Source organism: Elaeis guineensis, chromosome 2 (assembly GCF_000442705.2).
Source record: "Elaeis guineensis isolate ETL-2024a chromosome 2, EG11, whole genome shotgun sequence".
Taxonomy (NCBI): Eukaryota; Viridiplantae; Streptophyta; class Magnoliopsida; order Arecales; family Arecaceae; genus Elaeis; species Elaeis guineensis.
The window spans coordinates 121,611,768-121,635,934 of record NC_025994.2 but is presented as its reverse complement, the minus strand read 5'-3'; the positions used below and the strand labels follow the sequence as shown (position 1 = coordinate 121,635,934).

The window sequence follows — 24,167 nt, the reverse complement described above, 5'->3', positions numbered from 1 at the left end:
ACATATTAAAAATTTCTCACTGTAGACTTACTTCCAAAGTCTTTTGGAAGGACGATATATCGTGTCTGATCAATCTACCCTCCATTATTCCTTCCGTGAAACCTTGGCTCATATTTATATACAACTGGCTCCCTCTTGCTAATTGCAAGATAGTAGCATCAAGAGAGAAATATTAAAAGACAAGCAATGCTGTGTTCCCACGGAATTCTAGAAGAATTCTTTTAAGCAGGTGTATAACTTTTTCAACGCTTAATTATGTGGCGCATTTCCCTTTCACGAAATCAATTCAGAGGAAACAAAGGAGAACCGGAACGAACAAAAATTCTTTTGGTAAAACAAATAAAAAGAATACTTTGGCGTGTGGATCAAATGAGATTATATGCAGCGGTATTCTTCTTTGGTAAAACAAATTACAAAAAATACCCTGGTGTGTGCATCAAATGAGATTATATGCGGGTTTTTTTTTTTTTTTTGCCATATATCCTGTTACGGAGGTAGAAGGCCAACCGGTCGTTAACTTTTTTTTTTTTGAAGAAGAAGAAGCAATAACGATATTTACGAAATAAGTATTAGCTGACTCTATGCCAATAAGAACAGTAAGATAGAGGATGGAAATATTATTCAGAATGATGGAGATAGAAGATGCAAGTGTTATCCAGAATGATTGGATGACTTTACAAATCTGTTGTCAAATCCTAAGGCCCAATTACATCTTAAGGTAGAAATCATAGAGTCAAGACGAAAGGAGACTCTTCTTACTAATGAAGTTCATTTGCTTAGTAACTATAAAAACAAAAGAAAATATATAAGTGAGATCATCCGCTAGTATCCTTTTATTCTTCCTTGTCAAGTCCTTCCCTCTGTCTATTTGTAAGGCTTTTCTCCTTCCCAAGTTTCTTTTTTCTCCTTTGAAATACGAAATCCCTTCTTCCCTATGGCCATAAACTGCGTTTACTAGTATATAATGCATAGCCAAGTGTTAGATAGCTTGCAAATCAATCATTCAATAACCCATACATATCTTCAGATAAATTCATATATAGTTTCAAAAATATCATATTTATTAGTTTACATTCAATGATACACACTTAATAAATTCCTAATACTTTAAGTTTTTTTGATACATATACAACAACAACTCAATATACATCATAAAAATTAATACATATCCAGATAAATTGATATATAATTTTAAAGATATTGGATTTACTAGTATGCAGTATATGTCCAAATGATATACACTTGACGGATTTCTGAACTTTGATGTATATTTTAAACTTTTTTGATATATACCTAATAGCGACTTAATATATACCTTTAGACAAATCAATATACCCCCAGATAAATTGCTACACAATTTTTAGGATATCATATTCACTAGTACATAGTAAATATTCGAGTGGTATACATTTAATAGATTTTTTGATATACACTTTTTATTACTACATATCTAGCAACAATCCAATATATATTTTTAAACAAATTATTATATAATTTTTAAAATATAATATTTATCAATATATAGTCTATAGCTACATATATATATATACTTGGGATGCATGCTTTCACGATGAAAAAGATGCGAAAGAGGAGAAAAAGATTTATGGAAGAGGAGGAAGGCTGGATGAGTGAAGGATGGGTTTGATGAGAAAGAGAGAGAGGCAAATGGATGACCTTACAAATGTCATTTCACATATGCTTTTTTTTTGTATTTTTTAAGTCATGAGATAGACAAATTCCATTGATAGAAGGAGTGTCATCCTACTTTCATTTTTATGGTTTCCATTGATATGACAGGAGACATGATAAAAAAAAAATTTATTTATACATGATAGGCTTTTCTCCTTCTCTCTCCTTCAAGTGACAATTTTTTTTAAAATATTATTTTTTAAAAAAATTAATTTTTAATATTTAAAAAAATAATTTTAATATATTTGATTAACCACAGGAAAGTGATATTTCAGAATAGTAATTATATTTTTAATATGAAAAAAATTTTATTATATTTTATACATTTATTTTGTTTGTAAATAAAAAATTATTATGATTGATAGTATTTTTTATCATAATTTGTAATGAGAGATTTGAGACATTATATTAAAATTAAAAAAATATTTATTTCCATTGTGAATTTTTTGATGATTTAAAAAAATATTTTTGAAAAAAAGAGAGCATACAATTTTCATCTTTTGGAAGTCAAAATTTACATCATATTTTTTTCATAAAATATAAAAATTATATTTCTATAAAATATATATTTTTTTATTTTTTTTGAAAACTTAATCAATATCTTTTAATTTTTTTTTGTTAACCACATTTTTTTTCGATCAACTTCCCGCGAATCAAATGAATTTTTTTGGACTCTTTTGCAACCTCTGTTTTCCCTTTATCTTAAACATTTCTTCTTTTCTATGTATTAATATCGCATCTGCGCTTCTTTACCAAAAAAAAAAAAAAAAAAGGACGGTTTTCCTCGAGTTATAAAAACATTTTAGAACACATCGTCTGCACTTGGAGCAGGGTCTCCATTTTCTCATTTGGGTAAGTGAGCCAGGATCCAAAGTTTATCATCATTCTAGCCCGTTGAGTAAGCAAAATGGCCGACTCCGCGTAGGTACGTGGCCGACTCCGCGTAGGAGTTGCAAGAATTTCTGTATATATAAATAAATAAATCTTTGTTTATCGTTTCGCTGGTAATGGAGACGTTGAGTGGATTGACACATTTCTTGATGGGACTTTAATTACTCGCAAACCAATCAATTAAATCCAGATTTATGATTTGCGTCACCAAATCCGTCCCTTCGTTGACCTCATCACAAACCTTCTCTCTCTTCAGTCCTTACCTTCCATCTCCGCCTTGCTTAGCCAGAAACTTCCGATAAGAGCCCTACCACTCTCTCTCCTTGGGTTTTTACCTTAAGAAAACCCCCCCAAGAAACATCTCCTCGCTTCCCTTCCTTCTTTGTCTCGTTAATCTTTTCTTAAAGCCCAGAAAAACGTGTTCTTCTTCCTGTTCTCCGCCACCGAAGAAGAGTCCCAATCCAATCCCATCTCGGTGAATCAAACATCGTAGAAGAAGAAGATTGAGAAGCCAGAGAGAGGAAGAAGAAGATGTGTTGCGATTGCGATTGCGAGTGCCGTCCGCTGGGGTGGCTGCTGGGCCTCCCCTTCGCCCTCCTTTCTCTCCTCGTCTCCATTGTCGGCGTTGTCATCTGGATCGTCGGGTAGGAGTCCTCCTCCTCCCCCTCTTTCCTCTCTCTTCTCTAATTTTTTTTAACGATAAATAAATTGGAAGGAATTATGAGCCAAATCTTGCGCAAGATTTTTGTTAGAAATTGAAGGGATATTCTTTTTGTTTGGATTCTTAGGTTGTTGCTGTCGTGCATCTGCCCGTGCTGCCTGTGCGTGACGGTGCTGGTGGAGCTGGCCATCGAGCTCATCAAAGCCCCTCTCCATGTCATGGAGTGGTTCACCTCTCAGATCCCCTGTTGATCTCCGCTTCGATCTTCTTCTTGTTCTCCTGTTCTATCTTGCTGCGGGATGGGTTTTCTTTCAGATGGGGTTTTTATGCTGCTACGGTTATGTGATCTTTTCTTTTATTTTTTTTCCTTCTATTATTTGCCCCCCAAATAATTCTCTCTTGTTTCTTGTAAATTGATTATATATTTTGAGTGTTGGTTTCTTGGATTCCGTAGATTTCCACCCTTCTTGGTGAGATTAATGCTAGGGATTTTTAGTTGATGTGGTAAATTACTGCTAGAGGTTCATTTGGTCTGCATCATTTCTGTGTCATGGGTTCATCAAGGATGGAGCCAGGAGGAAAAGGTATAGAGAATGGCGATCAGTATATTGGCTATGTCTGTTTATCATTTGGAGCAACTTAACGCGTTTGGATTGATAGATTTGGAGAGGAAGAAGCGAAAGCAGACAACAAAATTTCTGCGAGGAGAAAATAGAGGGTTAAAGAGAATTAGAGAAAAAAAAAAGAGCTAGGTGGTTGATATAGAGTTCTCTCTTTTTTTTCTCTCTGTGACCTAAAAAATTTCAACCTGTTTGGATTCACAGAATTGGAACAACGAGGGAAATAAAATAAAAAAACAAATCTATAGGAAAAGAGAAATTTTAATTCTCTAGTTAGGAAAGAAGAGAAGAAAAATGGAGAGAAGTGATTTCTCTCCAAATTATCTTTTCTATTTCCTCCGGAAGGGGAGATATTTAGAGAGAAAAAGGAATTTTATTTTATTTTTTCTGTGTCCCAAATTTTTATCCTTTTCTTTCTCTTCCCTCAGTTTGATGATATATATATATATATATATATATTCTCTCTCCTTTTTTCCCCTTAAAAGGGGGCGTCTTATAGGTAGCTACGATTTTTAAATGGTAGCGGTCTACTTAGCCGGTAAGAAAGGACATCATAGTTTTTGGATGACGAAGAAGAGTTTTGCAGAAAAAGGAACATTACCATAATTAAACTTTTCCCCATGCTCCGTTTCAAATCTTGATTATTTAGGCGCTAAATATATTCCGCGGAAGGATTCATGGTATTTGGTACAACTTAAAACCACGTACTTGATGACTAGATGGATTTTCTTTCGCCAACTGTTTAACAAACACGTGCTCCAGAATGGCATCCACACAGCTGTCCTTTGTAATTCTATGCCAATGCTTTTTGAGTAGGAGTGGTCGCCGCAGCATCTGGATAACGGATACTTTAATTCTAGCCTTTTTTTTAAAAAAAATTAATTCCGGATATGAAGAGAGTCGCGAAAACCTTGCTTTTTTTTTTTTTTTTTTTTTTTTTTTTTTTTTAATTCTCTTCTCTTGGATCCCTCTTTGTAAATATTTTTAATTTTGTGTTCGTTGAATAGATTGGTTGGGCCCTTCTCCCACTTTATATTCTAAATATTAAAGGGGAAAAAATAACTCTTGAATGGAACATGTCTTCTCCAAGAAGGGATCATGCTTCTTTATGAAAATAGAATCTCTTCCCATATGCCTTGTAGAGTTTTGATTGAATGCTTCTTGATGGTGAGAGAATCCATTCCCACATGCCTTATAGAGTTTTGATTTTCCATTGATTGTAGGTTAGTAGTGCAATTTTGTTCTCCAGATATACTAATCTAACGACTTAGGCTGCAGCCCCTAGACAACAAAGTGCTCCGGCGTGTAGATCCAAGGAATCTACTTGCGGGTGAAAAAAAAGGGAAAGACATATCTCTGGTTCTCTACTTTTATCTCCTTTTGTTAGAGAGAGGATTGAGACAATGAGGTCCCTATTCTTTGAAAAACCGGAAGTCCAAGCCACCTAACTTTCAGTCAAGGAATATGCTTAATTAGGTACATCCACCTTTTCTTAACGAGCCATTGGAAATGCTGACCGATTATTATCGCCATGCATGATCGAAAAGAAAACATCATGAAATCAAATAGGATGCTTAAATAGTGCGCATAAATTATCACAAGTTAGAATCTTATCTAAAAGGACTAGTCGAAAGGTATTATTTAGACTTTTTGATCTTATATAAATATTCAAGATCTTTTTAATAAATAATCAATATAAGATTAAATACACATTCGTATGAATTTTCACATATTCCTTTCGTTTAAGTCCTGATATCCTCGTTAAGTTCAAAGTCTAAATTCATATATTCATTTATAAATACAATGGTTGGTTTGTGGTCAACCCAATGAACCATACTGTAATATTTTCTAATTCATATGAGTTACGGACTAGGTCCGTTTTGATATCATTTGTCATAATTTAGAATCTCATAAAAAAAAAACTAGTCAAAATATCTTATTTGGATTATCTAAAATTTTTAGTGAATAACCGATGTTGGAATTAAATATACGTTGGTATGAGTCCTCACAAAAATCTTATATAAAACCGATCTTCTCGAAAGAGAATGTGGTGACCAATCCAATCACATGACTCTTAGAAAAAATGATATTAAGAAGTTTCCCTTCCATAATTACAAAATACATTGAGGATATCGTACCATTAGCAAACGGGAGAATGAGTTTGATATATAGTAGTGTTACATATTAGCAATGGGAGAATTAGTTTCATAGTAGTGTTGCATTATTCTCTCACTTTCATGACTACTCGATTGTCGAGAAAGCTTAAGTGTTGACCATCTCATGCAATTATCTTTGATCGTAAAATTCCCACCACCAAATTCCTCTTGGTAACCATATGAAAAAGGCCAGTGCATCCATTGTGTTCTGATGGATCTGTTGAAACTATGGTAACGAGGCATTACACTTCATGGTGAAACTAAAATTATGCCGCTACAATAATCTCCTCCCATATGTTCGACCGATCAACCTCCGATCTAGACAACTCATGGACGGCAGTGATTAGTTCTTCCGCTAATTTTGTTAAACAAAATTTATTAATTCTTAAAGTAAAAGCATCTAATTTGGTGCCCATCACATGGAAAACTGTTCAGAAGAAGGGAAGACCCACCTGATCACTACAGAAAGTTTATTCTCGTGTTGTATTCTAGGGCTCCAATCGAGAACTACAGCTCCGTCGTTTCCAGGTTTTTACAATTCTTTTGGTATATATCGTCCGAAGTTAGCAAGATTCTCTAAAACGAATATTTCAATGATGGTGGAACAAATACGGTCAACAATAACCTGACCACCAAGCTTACACGCCACATTTTCTTTTTCGTTTCATCTTTCCCGGCTAAGGTTTTTGTCTTGCAAGCAATGTTCTGCGTCACCTTCCGCGTCAGCTTTTCTGTAATTATGCAAATTTTTTCTTCTTCTAATTGCATTTGGAGATGGGGACCATTTAGTCTATGGGTGTTTTCTCTGAGTGGATGTGTGAAGACGACCTCATATCCTTCGTCCTCTTGCGGGCCGGTGGGCTTTCGGATAACGCATACCATAGAAGATAAGAATGGTTTATTTGGAATTGTAAATTGCCAAGATTATGTTGTACATCATTCCAGTTAAACTGCTTTGTAGAGTTGTTAATAAGAACAACGGACAAGAACTTTCTTAATTTGGAAACACGAAGTCCATTGACTGGTTGGACTTTCCCTGTTCTACAAGCCCCGTCAGGACAAGGACATCAGCCATGCACAACTTCTTGTTCTCAGCTGAAGCTTAGGTACGGCTTGGAGTTAGCAGCATGGGGTTTCCTAAATATATCGCACTTGAGCTATCCCTGGATTGAAACTAAACGTTCTTGACCGTCTTCAAATTAGTGAACTAGTTACTGATCTTTTTACCACCTAATGGGAGATATGAGCCAATGATCCGCTTTGACATAGAAATAACTGACTGCTACTCATGGAGTCATAACATAGTGCTGGCCTGGTCATAATGTAGTTTGTTCTATCCGTTTTCACATATTGCTACATGCTTGAGAAAAATTCAATGCTTGTGCTAACATATCATATAGGTCTTTGAATCTTGTCTATCATCATTAACTCGGAATTTAAGTTTTAAAATATAGTAAATACACTTTCGTTTAGATCGATAGAAGAGATAGTTTATATGAAATATATTAAAGACTATTATTGAATTGGGTTGGGTTGAGAGAAAAACAGAGATTGAGTTGAAGGAGAGCTGATCAAATTTGAGACAGGTTTGGGTTGCCCAAGCTTGGAACCTTAAATCTGATCTAACCTCTGCTTGATTGATGTTCACCGAAGCCAACCTAAAGAAAAAGCCCAACCCAATCTAGAGTATAGGTTGGGTTGGGTTTGAGTTGATCCTGTCACGCCTTCGACCTGAGATCGCGAGTTCAAGGTCGTAACAACCGTCGCATACTTATGAAGAACTCTCTCCACAAGCATGCAAGACATCTTATCACGATATCAATGCATCATAGTGAAATAAAATTCAAATAATTATTATTTAATTTTAATTCAAATAATTAAATCAAATATCTTACATCCAATAAAGTTTCATTAAAAATAGATCTAACTTCAATAAAGTTAACAATGCTAAATCTTGCCTCTAAAAGCTCTGTCCCAACATTATTACCCACGCTCATAATTAATTATCTAAATTTGAAAAATAAAAAAAAAAGATAATGAGGCCCAAGAAGTAATAAATATCTCAACTAGATATTCCAGATATTTATATAATTTTCAAGAACAATGCTGTGAATAAACATAAAAATATATTTCATGCTAATTCAATGCAAATCCAATCTTTTCAAATATTCACAAATAATATAATCATAAAATCGATTCAAATCAAACACTCATAACTCAACAGCCTTGACTATGACCAATGTTTAACCTCCATTGGCAGGGTCCACTGAATACCAGCGCACAACTCCCACTAGCAGGGTTCACTAAATACCAGCGCACAACCTCCACTGACAGGATCTACTGAATACTAACGTATGATCTCCATTGGCGAGGTCCACTGAAACATAGTTAGGCTGAGAATATAAATCCGATCTGTATCAAAATATTTTTGTATCATAACATATCATAATTCTCACTGAACATATGCATAATCGATGAATCATAATATTTCAAAAGTATTTTTCTTTCAAAACATAATTTAATAAATCATGCATAATTTCAAAGAATAATTATTTATTTTCAGAATAAATATGAAATATCTTGAGAAGATAATTCATTACTTACTTTTCACAGACCACTGAATGAACAGATCGATTAACCTTTAGGAGATTCTTCGGTGCTTATTATTCAAAATTATATTTTTATATTAATTTTAATTTAAAATTAAATCTAAACAAATCTTAAATTAAAACCCCACTTAGGATCAGACTTTTCACTAAACTTGATCAAAATCATCAAAATGAAGCCTTTCACTATACTAATATTAGAAGGATAACTTTGGTGAGAGAAATCCATCAAGAGAGAGAAACAATCTAGAGAAAAAATCTAGAGAGAGAAAATAGAGAGAGAAAGTTCAATATTCTAGACAGAGAAAGTAAGGATTCAAATTGAAGGAAGAGAGAAGAGGGAGAGAGAGAGAGGAGAGAAAAAATTCTCTCTCTTTTTCTTTTCTTTTTCTTTTTTTTTTCTTCCCATGGATTCTTTTGGACGAAACAGGGGACTGTGTGGTCTCCCCTTTTGACTGGCCGATCAGGGCCGCAACCGGCACGACGGTGGTCGACGATAGGAGGACAACCCACCCGTGGCCCGGATGGACCAAAGCCGACGGTCGGCGGTGACCACCGGTGCCAGGAAACCAAGAAAAAAAGGGACGGAACAGGGGTTGTCCTCCCAAGCAAAATCCAGCGATTCCGATCGCCAGCGATCGTGCACACAGGCAAGGGAAGGAAGAGGGAGAAAAGAGGAAGAGAAGCCGGGGCTTACCTCGAGCTCCGGTGATCTCTCCGACAAGAAATCGAGACAAGCACGATGACGGCTTCTGCGAGCGATTTCCGACAATCCTCACCATTTTGGCTCCTGATTTCTTTAGTGGAGGGAGAGAGAAGAGTCTCTCCTTTAAATAGGGTTGGAGGGGAAGAGTTTGACTCCTCCCCGGGATGTTTTCCTACTCCAATTAGGAGCCGGTCAGAAGGAAGAAGAAGACTCTCGGGAGCCTTCTTCATTTTTTTTTGTTGGGCTTTGTGGGCTTTTGGGCTGGATTTAAGGTCCAAATGGGCCGGGTATTACATTCTTCCCCTCTAAAAATAAATTTCGTCCTCAAAAAAATTTTTTTTCTCCTTAAGCCCTCAAAAATTCGGATTACTTTACGTTAAATCATATCATCCTCTAATTTCAAAATCGAATCTTTTATCGTAATATCTATCAAATCAAATTACTGTTCTGACCAGTTTGAGAACGATTCAGACCACTATGCTTTCCTTGCGCACTCTGATTCAGTCCACTAGTACACATATGTCTATTTAAGTTTCTAAATTATATCATGATCGGTATAAGTCATTGTCCCAATATCCCTAATGTCTACCTATCTACACTCATGTCTGATTCTATATGTTATATAGTTTATCCATTTATGCTCTGATACCACATTAATTGTCACGCCCCCAACTTGAGATCGCGAGTCCAAGGTCATAGCAACCGTCGCATACTTATGAAGAACTCTTTCCATAAGCATGCAAGACATCTCATCACGATATCAATGCATCACAGTGAAATAAAATTCAAATAATTATTATTCAACTTTAATTCAAATAACTAAATCAAATGTCTTACATCTAATAAAGTTTCATTAAAGATAGATCTAACTTCAATAAACTTAATAATGCTAAATTTCGCCTCTAAAAGCTCTGTTCCAACATTATTACCCATGCTTGCAATTAATTATCTGAATCTGAAAAATAAAAAGAAAGGTAATGAGCTAGATAGTCCAATAAGTAACAAATATCTCAACTAGATATTTCAAATATTTATATAATTTTCAAGAATAATATTGTGAATAAACATAAAAATATATTTCATACTAATTCTATGCAAATCCAATCTTTTCAAATATTCATAAATAATATAATAATAAAAATGATTCGAATCAAAACACTCATGACTCAACAGCCTCGACTATGATCAATGTTTAACCCCCATTGACGGGGTCCACTGAATACCAACATACAACCCCCATTAGTAGGGTTCACTAAATATCAGTGCACAACCCCCACTAGCAGGATCTACTAAATATCAGCGCACAACCTCCACTGGCAGGATCCACTGAATACCAACATATGATCTCCATTGGCGGAGCCCACTGAAACATAGTTAAACTGAGAGCGTAAATCCAATCTGTATCAAAATACTTTTGTATCATAACATATCATAATTCTCACTGAACATATGCATAATCGATGAACCATAATATTTCAAAAATATTTTTTTTTAAAATATAATTTCATAAATCATACATAATTTTAAAGAATAATTATTTATTTTTAGAATAAATATGAAATATCTTAAAAAGATGATTCATTACTTATCTTTCACAGACTACTGAATGAACAGATCGATTAACTTTTAGAAGATTTTTTAGTGTTATTATTCAAAATTATATTTTTATATTAATTTTAATTTAAAATTAAATCTAAATAAATTCTAAATCAAAATTTCACTTGGGATCAGATTCTTTACTAAACTCGATCAAAATCATCAAAATGAAGCCTTTCACTAAGCTAATCTTAGAAGGATAATTTTGGAGAGAGAAATCGATCAAGAGAGAGAAACAATTTAGAGAGAAAAAAATTTAGAGAGAGAAAGTAGAGAGAAAAAGTTCAATATTTCATAGAGAGAAAGTAAAGATTCAGACTGAAGGAAAAGAGAGAGGAGAGAGAAAATCCTCTCTCTTTTTCTTTTTCTTTTTTCTTCCTGTGGTTTCTTTTGGGCGAAATAGGGGACCGTGTGGTCCCCCATTTTGACCGACCGATCAGGACTGCAGCCGACACGATGGTGGCCAGCGGTAGGAAGACAACCCACCCGTGGCCCAGATGGACCAAAGCTGACGGTCGATGGTGACCACCGGTGCCAGAAAACTAAGAAAAAAAGGGACGGAACAGGGGTTGTCTTCCCAAGCAAAATCCGGTGATTCTGATCACTGGCGATCATGCACACAGGCAAGGGAAGGAAGGGAGAGAAAAAAGAAAGAGAAATCGGGGCTTACCTCGAGCTCCGATGACCTCTCCGGCGAGAAATCGAGGTGAGCACGGTGATGGCTTCCGCGAGCAATTTTTGGCAATCCTCTCCATTTTGGCTCCTGATTTCTTTCGTGGGGGGAGAGAGAAGAGTCTCCCCTTTAAATAGGATTGGAGGGGAGGAGTTTGACTCCTCCGTGGGATATTTTTCGACTCCGATTAGGAGCCGATCGAGAGGAAAAAGAAGACTCTCGGAAGTCTTTTTTTTTTTTTTTTTTGTTGGGCTTTGTGGGCCTTTGGGCTGGGTTTAAGGCCCAAATGGAACAGGTATTACATTCAGCCCAAGCTGTGTTGGCATTTCAAATGGTTCCAAGGTGCATCTTAAAGTTTGCCATGTATCAAATTTGATGTCGTAACGGAGACTACGTTTGTGCTACATGGAAAATAGGCCTATGATATGCTCATTTCCGATTGGAGGATCTCAAGGGAACCATGTTAGGTATCATACTGAATTGTTTTAGATATAAAATTATAGAATATGCTCATAAGATTCTAGCTCACATGAAGCACTTACAATTGCTAACATTTAGCATGGTAACATGGTTTTCCGAATTATACGCTTGGTTTGTTCTATCCAGGGTATGCATTTCACTCTAGCATGCGACGGTTACAGAGGTAAGAACAAATATATATTGTATATAATTGTGATGATATAAAAAATCTTGGTGGCTCTATACATCAACATTAGACGTTTTAGCAAGCAGATGATGCAAGCGAACCTTAAAGTGTAATTAACTAGGCAATAGTCTTAATTATTAGGTGGGTGGGGGTCTTCAAAAAATGAAATTTATTTTAAAATAAATCATGCTCAATAATAGATCTTGTAGTCTCAATACGTCACGTCAGATGCTTTAGTCTTAATATTTTACCTTCCATCCATCAATCAAATAATTTGCCTGCCTAAGTTCTGTAAGGAGAAACCATAGATTTCCCACCATCCGCTAGAAGCGGGCTCAATTTCAAATCAGAGGCTGAGCATCCCGTATTTGACCCTTCTTCTCAAATCTCGCCTTTTGACATGGCTATCGGGCGGCGCGACTATTCTTGCGTAGCTACCATTCGCCCCCTCCAGGGAATACAATTCTAGAGCTGGTTGGTCAATCCCCGACATCTCCACCCACTTCACCCTCCAGAACTCGGTCAACAAAGCGTTTTCCTTCCAAAAAGGCCAGTACCAACCCAACCATAAACCCATTTTAAGAACAAAAATAATAAAAAAAAAATTTATAGTCGAATCAATCATAAAAAAAATTATAATCAGATCATCATCGTCTACCATATACATATATTAGATCATCTATAAAAAAAGAGACGGTTATGTAATGTTTATTTAAACTGTTCAAATACTCTTAAAATTTATCCATTCTTCTTTTCTTAATATTTTAACGCACACGCGACCATCCATTTTTTGATAGATGTCCCAAAGTATGTCCGATCATAATTTCTTCCATAGTTGATCTAACTATAAAAATTTTATTCAAAAATAATTAATATTCTAATCCCCCACAATATAATTAAAGAAAAATATAAACTCTTATGCAATCAAAATGCAAAGCACAGCTCATCGTACAAAAATCATATGGGCGAGCACTATAAAATATGAAATAGGGTGGGCTTTATAATTTGCTAAATATCAATTTTAAAAAATTAATTTAAAAATAATTTTTTTTATTAATAAAATTATTAGTTCTATGATTAAGGTATTCTCATTCTTTCTTGTTTTCAATATATACTTTTTAACATTACGTACTGCATGACCATATGATACATACTGAATAAATTAATCATCGAATAAGTCAATATATATTTACAAATAAATTGGTACATAATTTTCAGAATATGAAGTTCATTAATATATAGTATATAGTCAGATGATACATATCGTAAGCTTTTTTTATACACACGCAGCAATGATTCAATACACATCTACAGATAAATTGATACATAATTTACCAAACTTAGTATTCATTACTACATAATATATAATCAATTAATACATACTTATCATATTATTTATCTGACATCCTAATATATATTTTTAGGTAAAATGATATATAATTTTCAGAACATAGCACTCATCAGTACACATGATTAAATGATACACACTAGACGATTTATTGATACATATTGTAAATTTTTTGATACATATCCAACAACGATCCAATATGTACCTATAGATAAATTGTATATAGTTTACCGAACTTAGTATTTATTAGTATACAGTATATGGTTAGTTAATATATATCTAATAAAATATTCATCCGACATCACAATATACATCTCTAGATAAAAAGATACACATTTCTATAAACTTTTAGATGCAAAGATCTTAAAAAAAAGAGATTTGGAATAGGAGAAAGAGACTTGAGGAAGACCTCATGGATAGGAGAGATGACGCATGAGATTTGAAAAAGGAGAAAGAGACTTGAGAGGAAAATGTTACGGATAGGAGAAATAGTTTGATGAGGAAGAGAATGGATAGAAAGACTTGACGAGGAAAAAAGAAAAAAATAGATGGTCACGAAGGATCTCTCTTAAGCATGCATTTTACTTTTTTTATTATTTAAGTTATGAAACTAACGGGCATCGTTAATATGAGAAATGCAATCCCTATTTGATTTTTATATTTTTTTTAAGTTGCAAAAAAAAAAAGGTATGAAATTGGGCCCACCCCATATGATGGCTTTAGTATTCATCCCACATGATGGCCTATATTACTTGCCCCATATAATTTTTTTTCCAACTCATTCATTCTTTCATAAAGCCCAGCACCAATCCATCCCATAAACTCATTCTTAGAACTAAAATAATTAGTATTCAACCCTCACTCTACAACAAAGCTAGATTATATCTTTTGTACGAGAGAATGATTGGTCTTTTTTTGCAATATGAATTGTCCGATTATATTTTGCACAACTTTCAAAATATGATGTTAGTTTTGTGATCTATAGGTAGAAGGAAGATTTTTATAATGCTTTAAAGATGATACAAAAATGAGCAAAAAAATTTATATTTATAAAAAAAAGATCAATAATTTTTTAGGCACGAAAGACACAGCCCGAGCCCTACTACAATCCAAAAAAAAAAAAAAAAGAGAGTACAAATTCAAAGTATCACTTATCCATCCTCATCATCTCTCACAAACAAACCCAATGTAGTTCCATTGAATACTATACATCCTCTATGGATAACACCGAATATGCGCTAACGTAAACTCCTAAAATCAAAACTGCCACAAAAGGCCGCAGTCGCCCACGGTTTTAAGCTTTCTCCTCGTAGACCTCCGTTTTCTTCTCCGGAGACCAGATCGCGCACGCATATATTCTTGTTCCGAAGCCCCACAAAAAGCATGCAAGGCATCTCATCACAATATCAATGCATCACAGATGAATAAAATTCAACTAATTATTATTCAACTTTAATTCAAATAACTAAATCAAATATCTTACGTCCAATAAAGTTCTATTAAAAATAGATCTAACTTCAATAAAGTTAACAATGCTAAATCTCGCTTCTAAAAGCTCTGTCCCAATATTATTACCCATGCTTAAAATTAATTATCTGAATCTGAAAAATAAAAAGAAAGGTAATGAGCTAGACAGTCCAATAGTAACAAATATCTCAACTAGATATGTCAGATATTTATATAATTTTCAAGAACAATGCTGTGAATAAACATAAAAATATATTTTATGCTAATTTAATGCAAATCCAATCTTTTCAAATATTTACAAATAATATAATCATAAAATCGATTCGAATCAAAATACTTATAACTCAACAGCTTCGACTATGACCAACGTTTAATCCTCATTGATGGGGTCAACTGAATACCAGCGCACAACCCCTACTGGCAGGGTCCACTAAATACTAGCACATAACCCCTACTGGTAGGGTCTACTAAATACCAACGCACAAATCCCACTAACAGGGTCCACTGAATACCAACGTATGATTTTCATTGACGGGACCCACTGAAATATAGTTAAGCTGAGAGCATAAATCCATTCTGTATCAAAATATTTTTGTATTATAACATATCATAATTCTCACTGAACATATGCATAATTGATGAACCATAATGTTTCAAAAGCACTTTTCTTTCAAAACATAATTTTATAAATCATATATAATTTTAAAAAATAATTATTTATTTTCAGAATAAATATGAAATATCTTGAGAAGATGATTCATTACTTATCTTTTACTGACCACTGAACGAACAGATCGATTAACTTTTAAGAGATTCTTCAGTACCTATTATTAAAAATTATATTTTTATATTAATTTTAATTCAAAATTAAATCTAAATAAATCTTAAATCAAAACTCCACTTGGGATCAGACTCTTCACTAAACTCGATCAAAATCATCAAAATGAAGCCTTTCACTATGCTAATCTTAGAAGGATAACTTTGGAGAGAGAAATCCATCAAGAGAGAGAAAAATCTAGAGAGAGAAAGTAGAGAGAGAAAATTCAATATTCTAGAGAGAGAAAGTAAAGATTTAGACTGAAGGAAGAGAGAGAAGAGGGAGAGAGAAAATTTTCTCTCTTTTTTTTTCTTTTTTTCTTCTCATGGTTTCTTTTGGACGAAACAGGGGACCGTGTGGTCCTCCCTTTTGACTGGCCGATCAGGGCCGCAACCGGCACTACGATGGCCGATGATAGGAGGACAACCCATCCGTAGCCCGGATGGACCAAAGCCGACGGTCGATGATGACCACTGGTGTCGGAAAATCAAGAAAAAAAGGGACGTAATAGGGGTTGTCCTCCCAAGCAAAATCCGGCGACTCCGGTCGCCGGCGATCGTGCACACAGGCAAGGAAAGGAAGGAGGAAAAAAGAGGAAGAGAAGCCGGTGCTTACCTCGAGCTCCGGTGATCTCTCCGACGAGAAATCTAGGTGAGCACGGTGACGGCTTCCGCGAGCGATTTTCGACAATCCTCACCGTTTTGGCTCCTGGTTTCTTTGGTGGGGGGAGAGAGAAAAGTCTCCCCTTTAAATAAGGTTGGAGGGAAGAAGTTTGACTCCTCTTCGGGATGTTTTTTGACTTCAATTAAGAGTCAGTCGGGAGGAAGAAGAAGACTCTCGAGAGTCTTCTTCATTTTTTTTTTGTTAGGCTTTGTGGGCCTTTGGGTTGGGTTTAAGGCCCAAATGAGCCGGGTATTACATTCAGCCCAAACTGTGTTGGCATTTCAAATGGTTCCGAGATGCATCTCAAAGTTTGCCATGTATCAAATTTGATGTCGTAACCGAGACTACGTTTCTGCTACATGGAAAATAGGCCTATGATATGCTCATTTTCGATTGGAGGATCTCAACGGAACCATGTTAGGTATCATACTGAATTGTTTTAGATATAAAATTATAGAATATGCTCATAAGATTCTAGCTCACATGAAGCACTTACAATTGCTAACATTTAGCATGGTAACATGGTTTTCCGATTTATACGCTTGGTTTGTTCTATCCAGGGTATGCATTTCACTCTAGCATGTGACAGTTACAGAGGTAAGAACAAATATATATTGTATACAATTGTGATGATATAAAAAATCTTGGTGGCTCTATACATCAACACTTAGACGTTTTAGCAAGCAGATGATGCAAGCGAACCTAAAAGTGTAATTAACTAGGCTTTAGTCTTAATTATTAGGTGGCCGGGGGTCTTCAAAAAATGAAATTTATTTTAAAATAAATCATGCTCAATAATAGATCTTGTAGTCTCAATACGTCACGTCAGATGCTTTAGTCTTAATATTTTACCTTCCATCCATCAATCAAATAATTTGCCTGCCTAAGTTCTGTAAGGAGAAACCATAGATTTCCCACCATCTGCTAGAAGCGGGCTCAATTACAAATCAGAGGCTGAGCATCCCGTATTTGACCCTTCTTCTCAAATCCCGCCTTTTGACATGGCTATCGGGCGGCGCGACTATTCTTGTGTAGCTATTATTCGCCCCCTCCAGAAAATAGAATTCTAGAGCTGGTTGGTCAATCCCCGACATCTCCACCCGCTTCACCCTCCAGAACTCGGTCAACAAAGCGTTTTCCTTCCAAAAAGACCAGTACCAACCCAAGCCACAAACCCATTCTTAGAACAAAAATAATAAATTTTTTTTTTATAATCAAATCAATCATAAAAAAAATTATAATCAAATCATCATCGTCTATCATATACATATATTAGAATATCCATAAAAAAAAATAATTATATAATATTTATCTAAACTGTTCAAATACTCCTAAGATTTATCCATTCTTTTTTTCTTAGTATTTTAACGCACATACGGCCATTCATTTTTCGATAAATGTTTCTGAAGCATGTCCGATCATAATTTTTTCCGTGATTGACCCGACTATAGAAGTTTTATTCAAAAATAATTAGTATTCTAACCTCCCCACAATATAATTAAAAAAAAGTACAAACTCTTATGCAATCAAAATGCAAAGCATAGCTCATCGAACAAAAATCATATGGCGAGCACTATAAAATATCAAATAGGGTGGGCTTTGCTAAATATCAATCTTAAAAAATAAATTTAAAAATAATTTTTTTATTAATAAAGTTATTAGTTCTATGATTAAGGTATTCTCATTCTTTCTTATTTTCAATATATATTTTTTAACAATACATACTACATGACCATATAATACATACTGAATAAATTAATTATTGAATAAATTAATATATATTTATAAATAAATTGATACATAATTTTTAGAATATGGAGTTCACTAATATATAGTATATAGTCAGATAATACATACCGTAAGCTTTTTTTTATACACACACAGTAACAATTCAATACACACCTACAGATAAATTGATACATAATTTACCAAACTTAGTATTCATTACTACATAATCTATAATCAATTAATACATACTTATCAAATTATTTATTCGACATCCCAATACATATTTCTAGATAAAATAATATATAATTTTTATAATATAGCACTCATCAGTACACATGATTAAATGATACACACTAGACGATTTATTGATACATACTGTAAATTTTTTGATACACATCCAACAACGATCCAATATGCATCTACAGATAAATTGTATATAGTTTACTGAACTTAGTATTTATTAGTATACAATATATGGTTAGTTAATATATATCTAGCAAAATATTCATCTGACATCTCAATATACATCTTTAGATAAAAAAATACACAGTTTCTATAAACTTTAGACGTAAAGATCTTAAAAAAAAAAAATTGAAAGAGGAGAAAGGGACTCGAGGAAGATCTCATGGATAGGAGAGATGGCGCATGAGATTTGAAAGAGGAGAAAGAGACTCGGGAGGAAAATATTACGGATAGGAGAAATAGCTTGATGAGGAAGATAATGGATGGAAAGACTTGATGAGAAAAAAAGAGAAAATAGATGGTCATGAAAGATCTCTCTTGAGCATGCATTTTATTTTTTATTTTTATTATTTAAGTTATGAAACTAACGAAAATCATTAATACGAGAAATGCAATCCCTATTTGATTTTTATATTTTCTTTTTAAGATGCAAAAGAAAAATGATATGAAATTAGATCCATCCCATATGATGGCCTTAGTACCCACCCGATATGATAGCCTATATTACCTACCCCATATAATTTTTTTTCCAACTCATTCATCCTTTCATGAAGCCCAGCACCAATCCATCCCATAAACTCATTCTTAGAACTAAAATAATTAGTATCCGACCTCCACTCTGCAGCAAATCTGGATTGTATCTTTTGTACAAAAAAATAATTGATCTTTTTTTTCAATATAAATTGATCGATTATATTTTGCACAACTTTTAAAATATAATATTAGTTTTGTGATCTGTAGGTAGAAGGAAGATTTTTATAATGCTTTAAAGATGATACAAAAATGAGCAAAAAAAACTATATTTATAAAAAAAGGATCAATAATTTTTTAGGCACGAAAGACACAGCCCGAGCCCTTCTACAATCCAAAAAAAAAAAAAAAAAGAGAGTACAAATTCAAAGTATCACTTATCCATCCTCATCATCTCTCACAAGCAAACCCAATGTAGTTCCATTGAATACTATACATCCTCTATGGATAACACCGAATATGCGCTAACGTAAACTCCTCAAATCAAAACTGCCGCAAAGGGCCGCAGTCGCCCACGGTTTTAAGCTTTCTCCTCGTAGACCTCCGTTTTCTTCTCCGGAGACCAGATCGCGCACGCATATATTCTTGTTCCGAAGCCCCACAAAAAGTTTCCCGAGGAAGAGAAGAAGAACAGAATGGAGAACGGGCATGCGAGTGGGTTTAATCGGCGCGCTGCCGGGACGCTGGGCCGGCACCTGGCCCAGCGCCTGGTGCAGATCGGCGTCCGGGACGTGTTCTCGGTGCCGGGCGACTTCAATCTGACCCTCCTCGACCACCTGATCGCCGAGCCGGAGCTCAATCTGGTGGGGTGCTGCAACGAGCTCAATGCCGGCTACGCCGCCGACGGCTACGCCCGGGCACGCGGCGTGGGCGCCTGCGTCGTGACCTTCAGCGTGGGCGGGCTCAGCGTCATCAACGCCATCGCCGGCTCCTACAGCGAGAACCTCCCCATCATTTGTATAGTCGGCGGTCCCAATTCCAACGACTATGGCACCAATCGCATCCTCCACCACACCATCGGCCTTCCCGATTTCACTCAGGAGCTCCGCTGCTTCCAGACCGTCACTTGCTTCCAGGTCATTTTCTTTCTTGGTTTTCCTCTCCAGTAATTAATGCGATACGGAGTGCCGACTTTGTTTCCTTGGTTACGAAGGCAGTGGTGAATAATTTGGATGATGCACATGAGCTGATCGATACGGCGATCTCGACGGCGCTCAAGGAGTCCAAACCTGTTTACATCAGCATCAGCTGCAACTTGCCGGGCATTCCTCATCCGACTTTTGCTTCCGAGCCGGTGCCCTTTTTTCTTGCACCTAAGTATGATTTCTTGCTAACTTTCTTGTTTCCGGTTGTGGGGTTTTGCTTTGTTACTTTGATTTGAAATTTTTATGACTATATTAGATGATTTGGGGTTGGAGGTTGGTAGTATAGGTGGTAAAGGCTTTCCATTATTGTCCGACAGTTGGCTCTCTTGCTAGGTTTTTGGTCTGGTCTCGCTAGGGAAAATTCTGGTCTTTTTTAATCACTATTGTGTTTTGATGCTTTAGGTTTCCTGCTTGTTCTGAAAAAGCTTCAGATCGTAGTAGATTTCAGAGATTGGTGACTGAAACAGCTAGTTTTGCATGCCATTTGAAGCATTCTTACAATAGGATTACTGATATGGTTTATTAATCTTATGGAATGAGACATGTGAAAATTCTATGGGAAGATATTGATATTTGGACTCTCTTTAAAGAACTAGAAAAATGCGCTTTTTCATATCATCATTTCACTTTACTTATTGACAAGGATGATGTGCTTACTGAGTAGATGTCATAGGCATGAAGCAGTAGTAATTGTGCAGCCAACTGTTCTAATATATTCATCTCTGTCAAGGACCAAGCAACTTACCTCAAATCGTAGGTTTATTTTTATGTTTGCACTGTGGATTATTTAAAATTTGATAATTTCTTTAGAGGAAATGATGCGTATGGTTTTTATTTGTTTCTTCTAATAGACTAGTGCAACAAAGCTATTTTTTCATTTTGAGTTACCTCATACTTATCTGAAATCCGTAATCATATCAAAAGATGTTCTTTTAGTTAGTTAAAATTTTCAGGACATTTTTTTGCGCAAATTGTTATATTAATGAATTTTCATGTTAGGACTAACAGATTTATTTGCATTATATGCAGGGTTAGCAACCAAATGGGATTAGAAGCTGCAGTAGAGGCAACAGCAGAATTTCTGAACAAGGCTGTGAAGCCAGTGTTGGTTGCAGGGCCCAAACTAAGGGTAGCCAAGGCTCAGCAAGCATTTGTAGAACTTGTCAATGTTTGTGGTTTCCCAATAGCTATTATGCCATCTGGCAAGGGGCTAGTACCAGAACACCACCCCCATTTCATTGGGACCTACTGGGGTGCAGTGAGCACCAATTTCTGTGGCGAGATTGTGGAGTCAGCTGATGCATATGTTTTTGCTGGCCCAATCTTTAATGACTACAGCTCTGTGGGTTATTCTTTGCTAATCAAGAAAGAGAAAGCAGTGATTGTACAACCCAATCGAGTGACTGTTGGGAATGGGCCTTCTTTTGGTTGGGTTTTCATGGCCGACTTCCTAACTGCACTTGCACAGAAGCTCAGGAAGAACACCACAGCCTTGGAAAATTATCGACGGATCTTCGTACCCCCCTGCGTTCCTCTCAAACGTGAGAACAATGAGCCTTTGAGGGTCAACATCCTTTTTAAGCACATCCAGGCAAGCCTTTATGAATTTTGTCATTAGTTAATTTGTTAATTAATTCTGTTCTCATAGGATCAGAATCATGCCTTTGTTTTTCTATGTTCCAGACTTCCAGTTATTATTTCGATTGAAAAGTTGACTAAGATTTAAGTTTAATGGCACTGTTGTCTTGTATATTGAGTCTATATATATGGGTTTCACCAGTGAGCCTCAGTTTATAAAAAAAACTCTAGAGATCAAAGTGTTTTGATTATTCCATTTTGACTTTTAATCTTCTCTATCTTCCTCACTCTTTGAGCAGAATATGCTGAGTGGAGACACAGCAGTTATTTCAGAGACTGGTGACTCTTGGTTCAATTGTCAAAAGCTTCGGTTGCCAGAGAATTGTGGGTAAGTCATTTCTTTGGAAGTTTATGCCAAATTATTGCATATGGTTGAACTGGGCTTTTCCGTAATTTCATAACATTACACAGATATGAGTTCCAGATGCAGTATGGGTCTATTGGATGGTCGGTTGGTGCCACTCTTGGATATGCACAAGCTGCCAAGGATAAACGTGTAATTGCTTGCATAGGTGATGGAAGTTTCCAGGTATATTTAATGAATCAATACTCCATTATGTTTATTATAGAAGGTAATTTCTTAATTTAAAATTTGATTGGTGCGAGCTATTGTTTTTCTATGTCCAATGTTTGTTTAGAATGAATAGAATCAGCATTGCAATCTTTCATTCCTTGCAGCGTGTAAGAGACCAATGGTCTTTGCAAAGTCGGCTCTTACAAACTGCAGTATCAAGTTTCTTAGTTGCACAAAGAAGAAAAAAGAAGGAAAAAAAGCATGAAAAACAGAACACATCCATCATTTATTTTGTCGTAACAATAGAATCAGGCAATCAGCTTTGTTTTCTTTTACACCATTTAAGAGACCATGTCTTTAATAAAGGGGCTTTTACCTGCTGCAGTATAGAGTTTCTTAGCTGCCCAAAGAAAAATGAAAAAAAAGAACAAAATTCAAGGTGCCTGTTGTTGCACGTTCGAAAAAAGAACAAAATGGAAATAATTTCTTAGCTTTTATATCATGGCTCAACAATTCCTTTCTTCTTCCTTTAGGTGACCGCACAGGAAATTTCTACAATGATCCGCTGTGGGCAGCGAAGCATTATATTTCTCATCAATAATGGTGGCTACACCATTGAAGTAGAGATCCATGATGGTCCTTACAATGTGATCAAGAACTGGAACTATACTGGATTGGTTGATGCCATTAACAATGGACGAGGCGGATGTTGGACTTCCAAGGTGAGTCTGTGAAGCCAATCCTGTTTGATGATGGCTGAAATTACTCAATTTTTCCGATAAAATCTTATGACCACAAGGAGCAGTTTGTTTACATAGCAAATTCTCTATTGAACTACTATAGGTGCGCACAGAGGAAGAATTGCTAGATGCCATTTCGAAGGCAACTGGAGAGCAAAAGGATAGCTTGTGCTTTATTGAGGTCATAGTGCATAAAGATGATACAAGCAAGGAGCTCCTGGAGTGGGGATCTAGAGTCTCAGCAGCCAATAGTCGCCCTCCAAATCCGCAATAGCTGGATGAATACATGACAGAAAATCTGGTATTATGTAATTGCTAATAGGGCTAAGAATGTTGTATCAAAGCTGATTCAGTGGGGTGGATGATGCTGCATGACGAATAAGTAGCTGTGTTCACTGCTACAGTAACTTAGAAAATCATTGTGTGAATCTGTCTGGTAATAAGATAAGCTTTAGCAATACTTCTGTAGGCGGGCGTTTCTGTTGCTTTAGTGCAAGCTGCTTTGTTAATTGCCCCATGTCCAGGATCAATAGTACGCCTTTGCAATTTTATCTCTTGCTAACAAACTATAAATACATTAAATAGAAGCTGGCAAATCTTCAGCTGATGGTTCCTATTTGCTTATAAAAATTTGGTGTTTTCTAATGGGACTAACTAGTAAGAGTCTCCACAGGGCTCAGTTCCAGACATGTGTGCATAGAAGCTATCCGGACAATTAGTATTTCATTTGCATGGCTGTTATTAAACCATGCTTCAGAAGGAAAGGTACACGGCTTTGTGTTCGAGTGTTGCCATGCCGTCCAGGAATTGATCAAGGAGAAATGTAGAGAACTTTCAAAAGAAGCATTGCTAGATGTCGCAACTCCGATG

The 24,167-nt window shown here is 35.5% G+C and overlaps 2 protein-coding genes across 2 annotated transcripts; both read left to right on the top strand.

The window, feature by feature from the left end:
- Nucleotides 1-2,870: 2,870 nt before the first annotated feature.
- LOC105038439 (signaling peptide TAXIMIN 1) lies at nucleotides 2,871-3,687 on the top strand. The gene is made up of 2 exons (XM_019849861.3): nucleotides 2,871-3,224; nucleotides 3,369-3,687. Exons 1-2 carry the CDS (start codon nucleotides 3,112-3,114, stop codon nucleotides 3,490-3,492), a joined length of 237 nt encoding a protein of 78 aa, XP_019705420.1. The 5' UTR covers nucleotides 2,871-3,111; the 3' UTR covers nucleotides 3,493-3,687.
- A 16,080-nt stretch (nucleotides 3,688-19,767) lies between these two features.
- On the top strand, nucleotides 19,768-23,765 carry LOC105038446 (pyruvate decarboxylase 1). The gene is made up of 7 exons (XM_010914261.4): nucleotides 19,768-20,336; nucleotides 20,414-20,577; nucleotides 21,435-21,996; nucleotides 22,283-22,371; nucleotides 22,455-22,572; nucleotides 23,091-23,279; nucleotides 23,401-23,765. Exons 1-7 carry the CDS (start codon nucleotides 19,896-19,898, stop codon nucleotides 23,569-23,571), a joined length of 1,734 nt encoding a protein of 577 aa, XP_010912563.1. The 5' UTR covers nucleotides 19,768-19,895; the 3' UTR covers nucleotides 23,572-23,765.
- Nucleotides 23,766-24,167: the final 402 nt, after the last annotated feature.

Bases quoted from the DNA above. Each gene is read 5' to 3' on its own strand.
- LOC105038439 (XM_019849861.3), top strand. From the start codon at position 3,112: ATGTGTTGCGATTGCGATTGCGAGTGCCGTCCGCTGGGGTGGCTGCTG. The intron at 3,225-3,368 runs GTAGGAGTCCTC...TTGGATTCTTAG, and splicing joins GTTGTCATCTGGATCGTCGG to GTTGTTGCTGTCGTGCATCT.
- LOC105038446 (XM_010914261.4), top strand. From the start codon at position 19,896: ATGGAGAACGGGCATGCGAGTGGGTTTAATCGGCGCGCTGCCGGGACG. The intron at 22,372-22,454 runs GTAAGTCATTTC...AACATTACACAG, and splicing joins CGGTTGCCAGAGAATTGTGG to ATATGAGTTCCAGATGCAGT. The intron at 22,573-23,090 runs GTATATTTAATG...TTCTTCCTTTAG, and splicing joins TAGGTGATGGAAGTTTCCAG to GTGACCGCACAGGAAATTTC.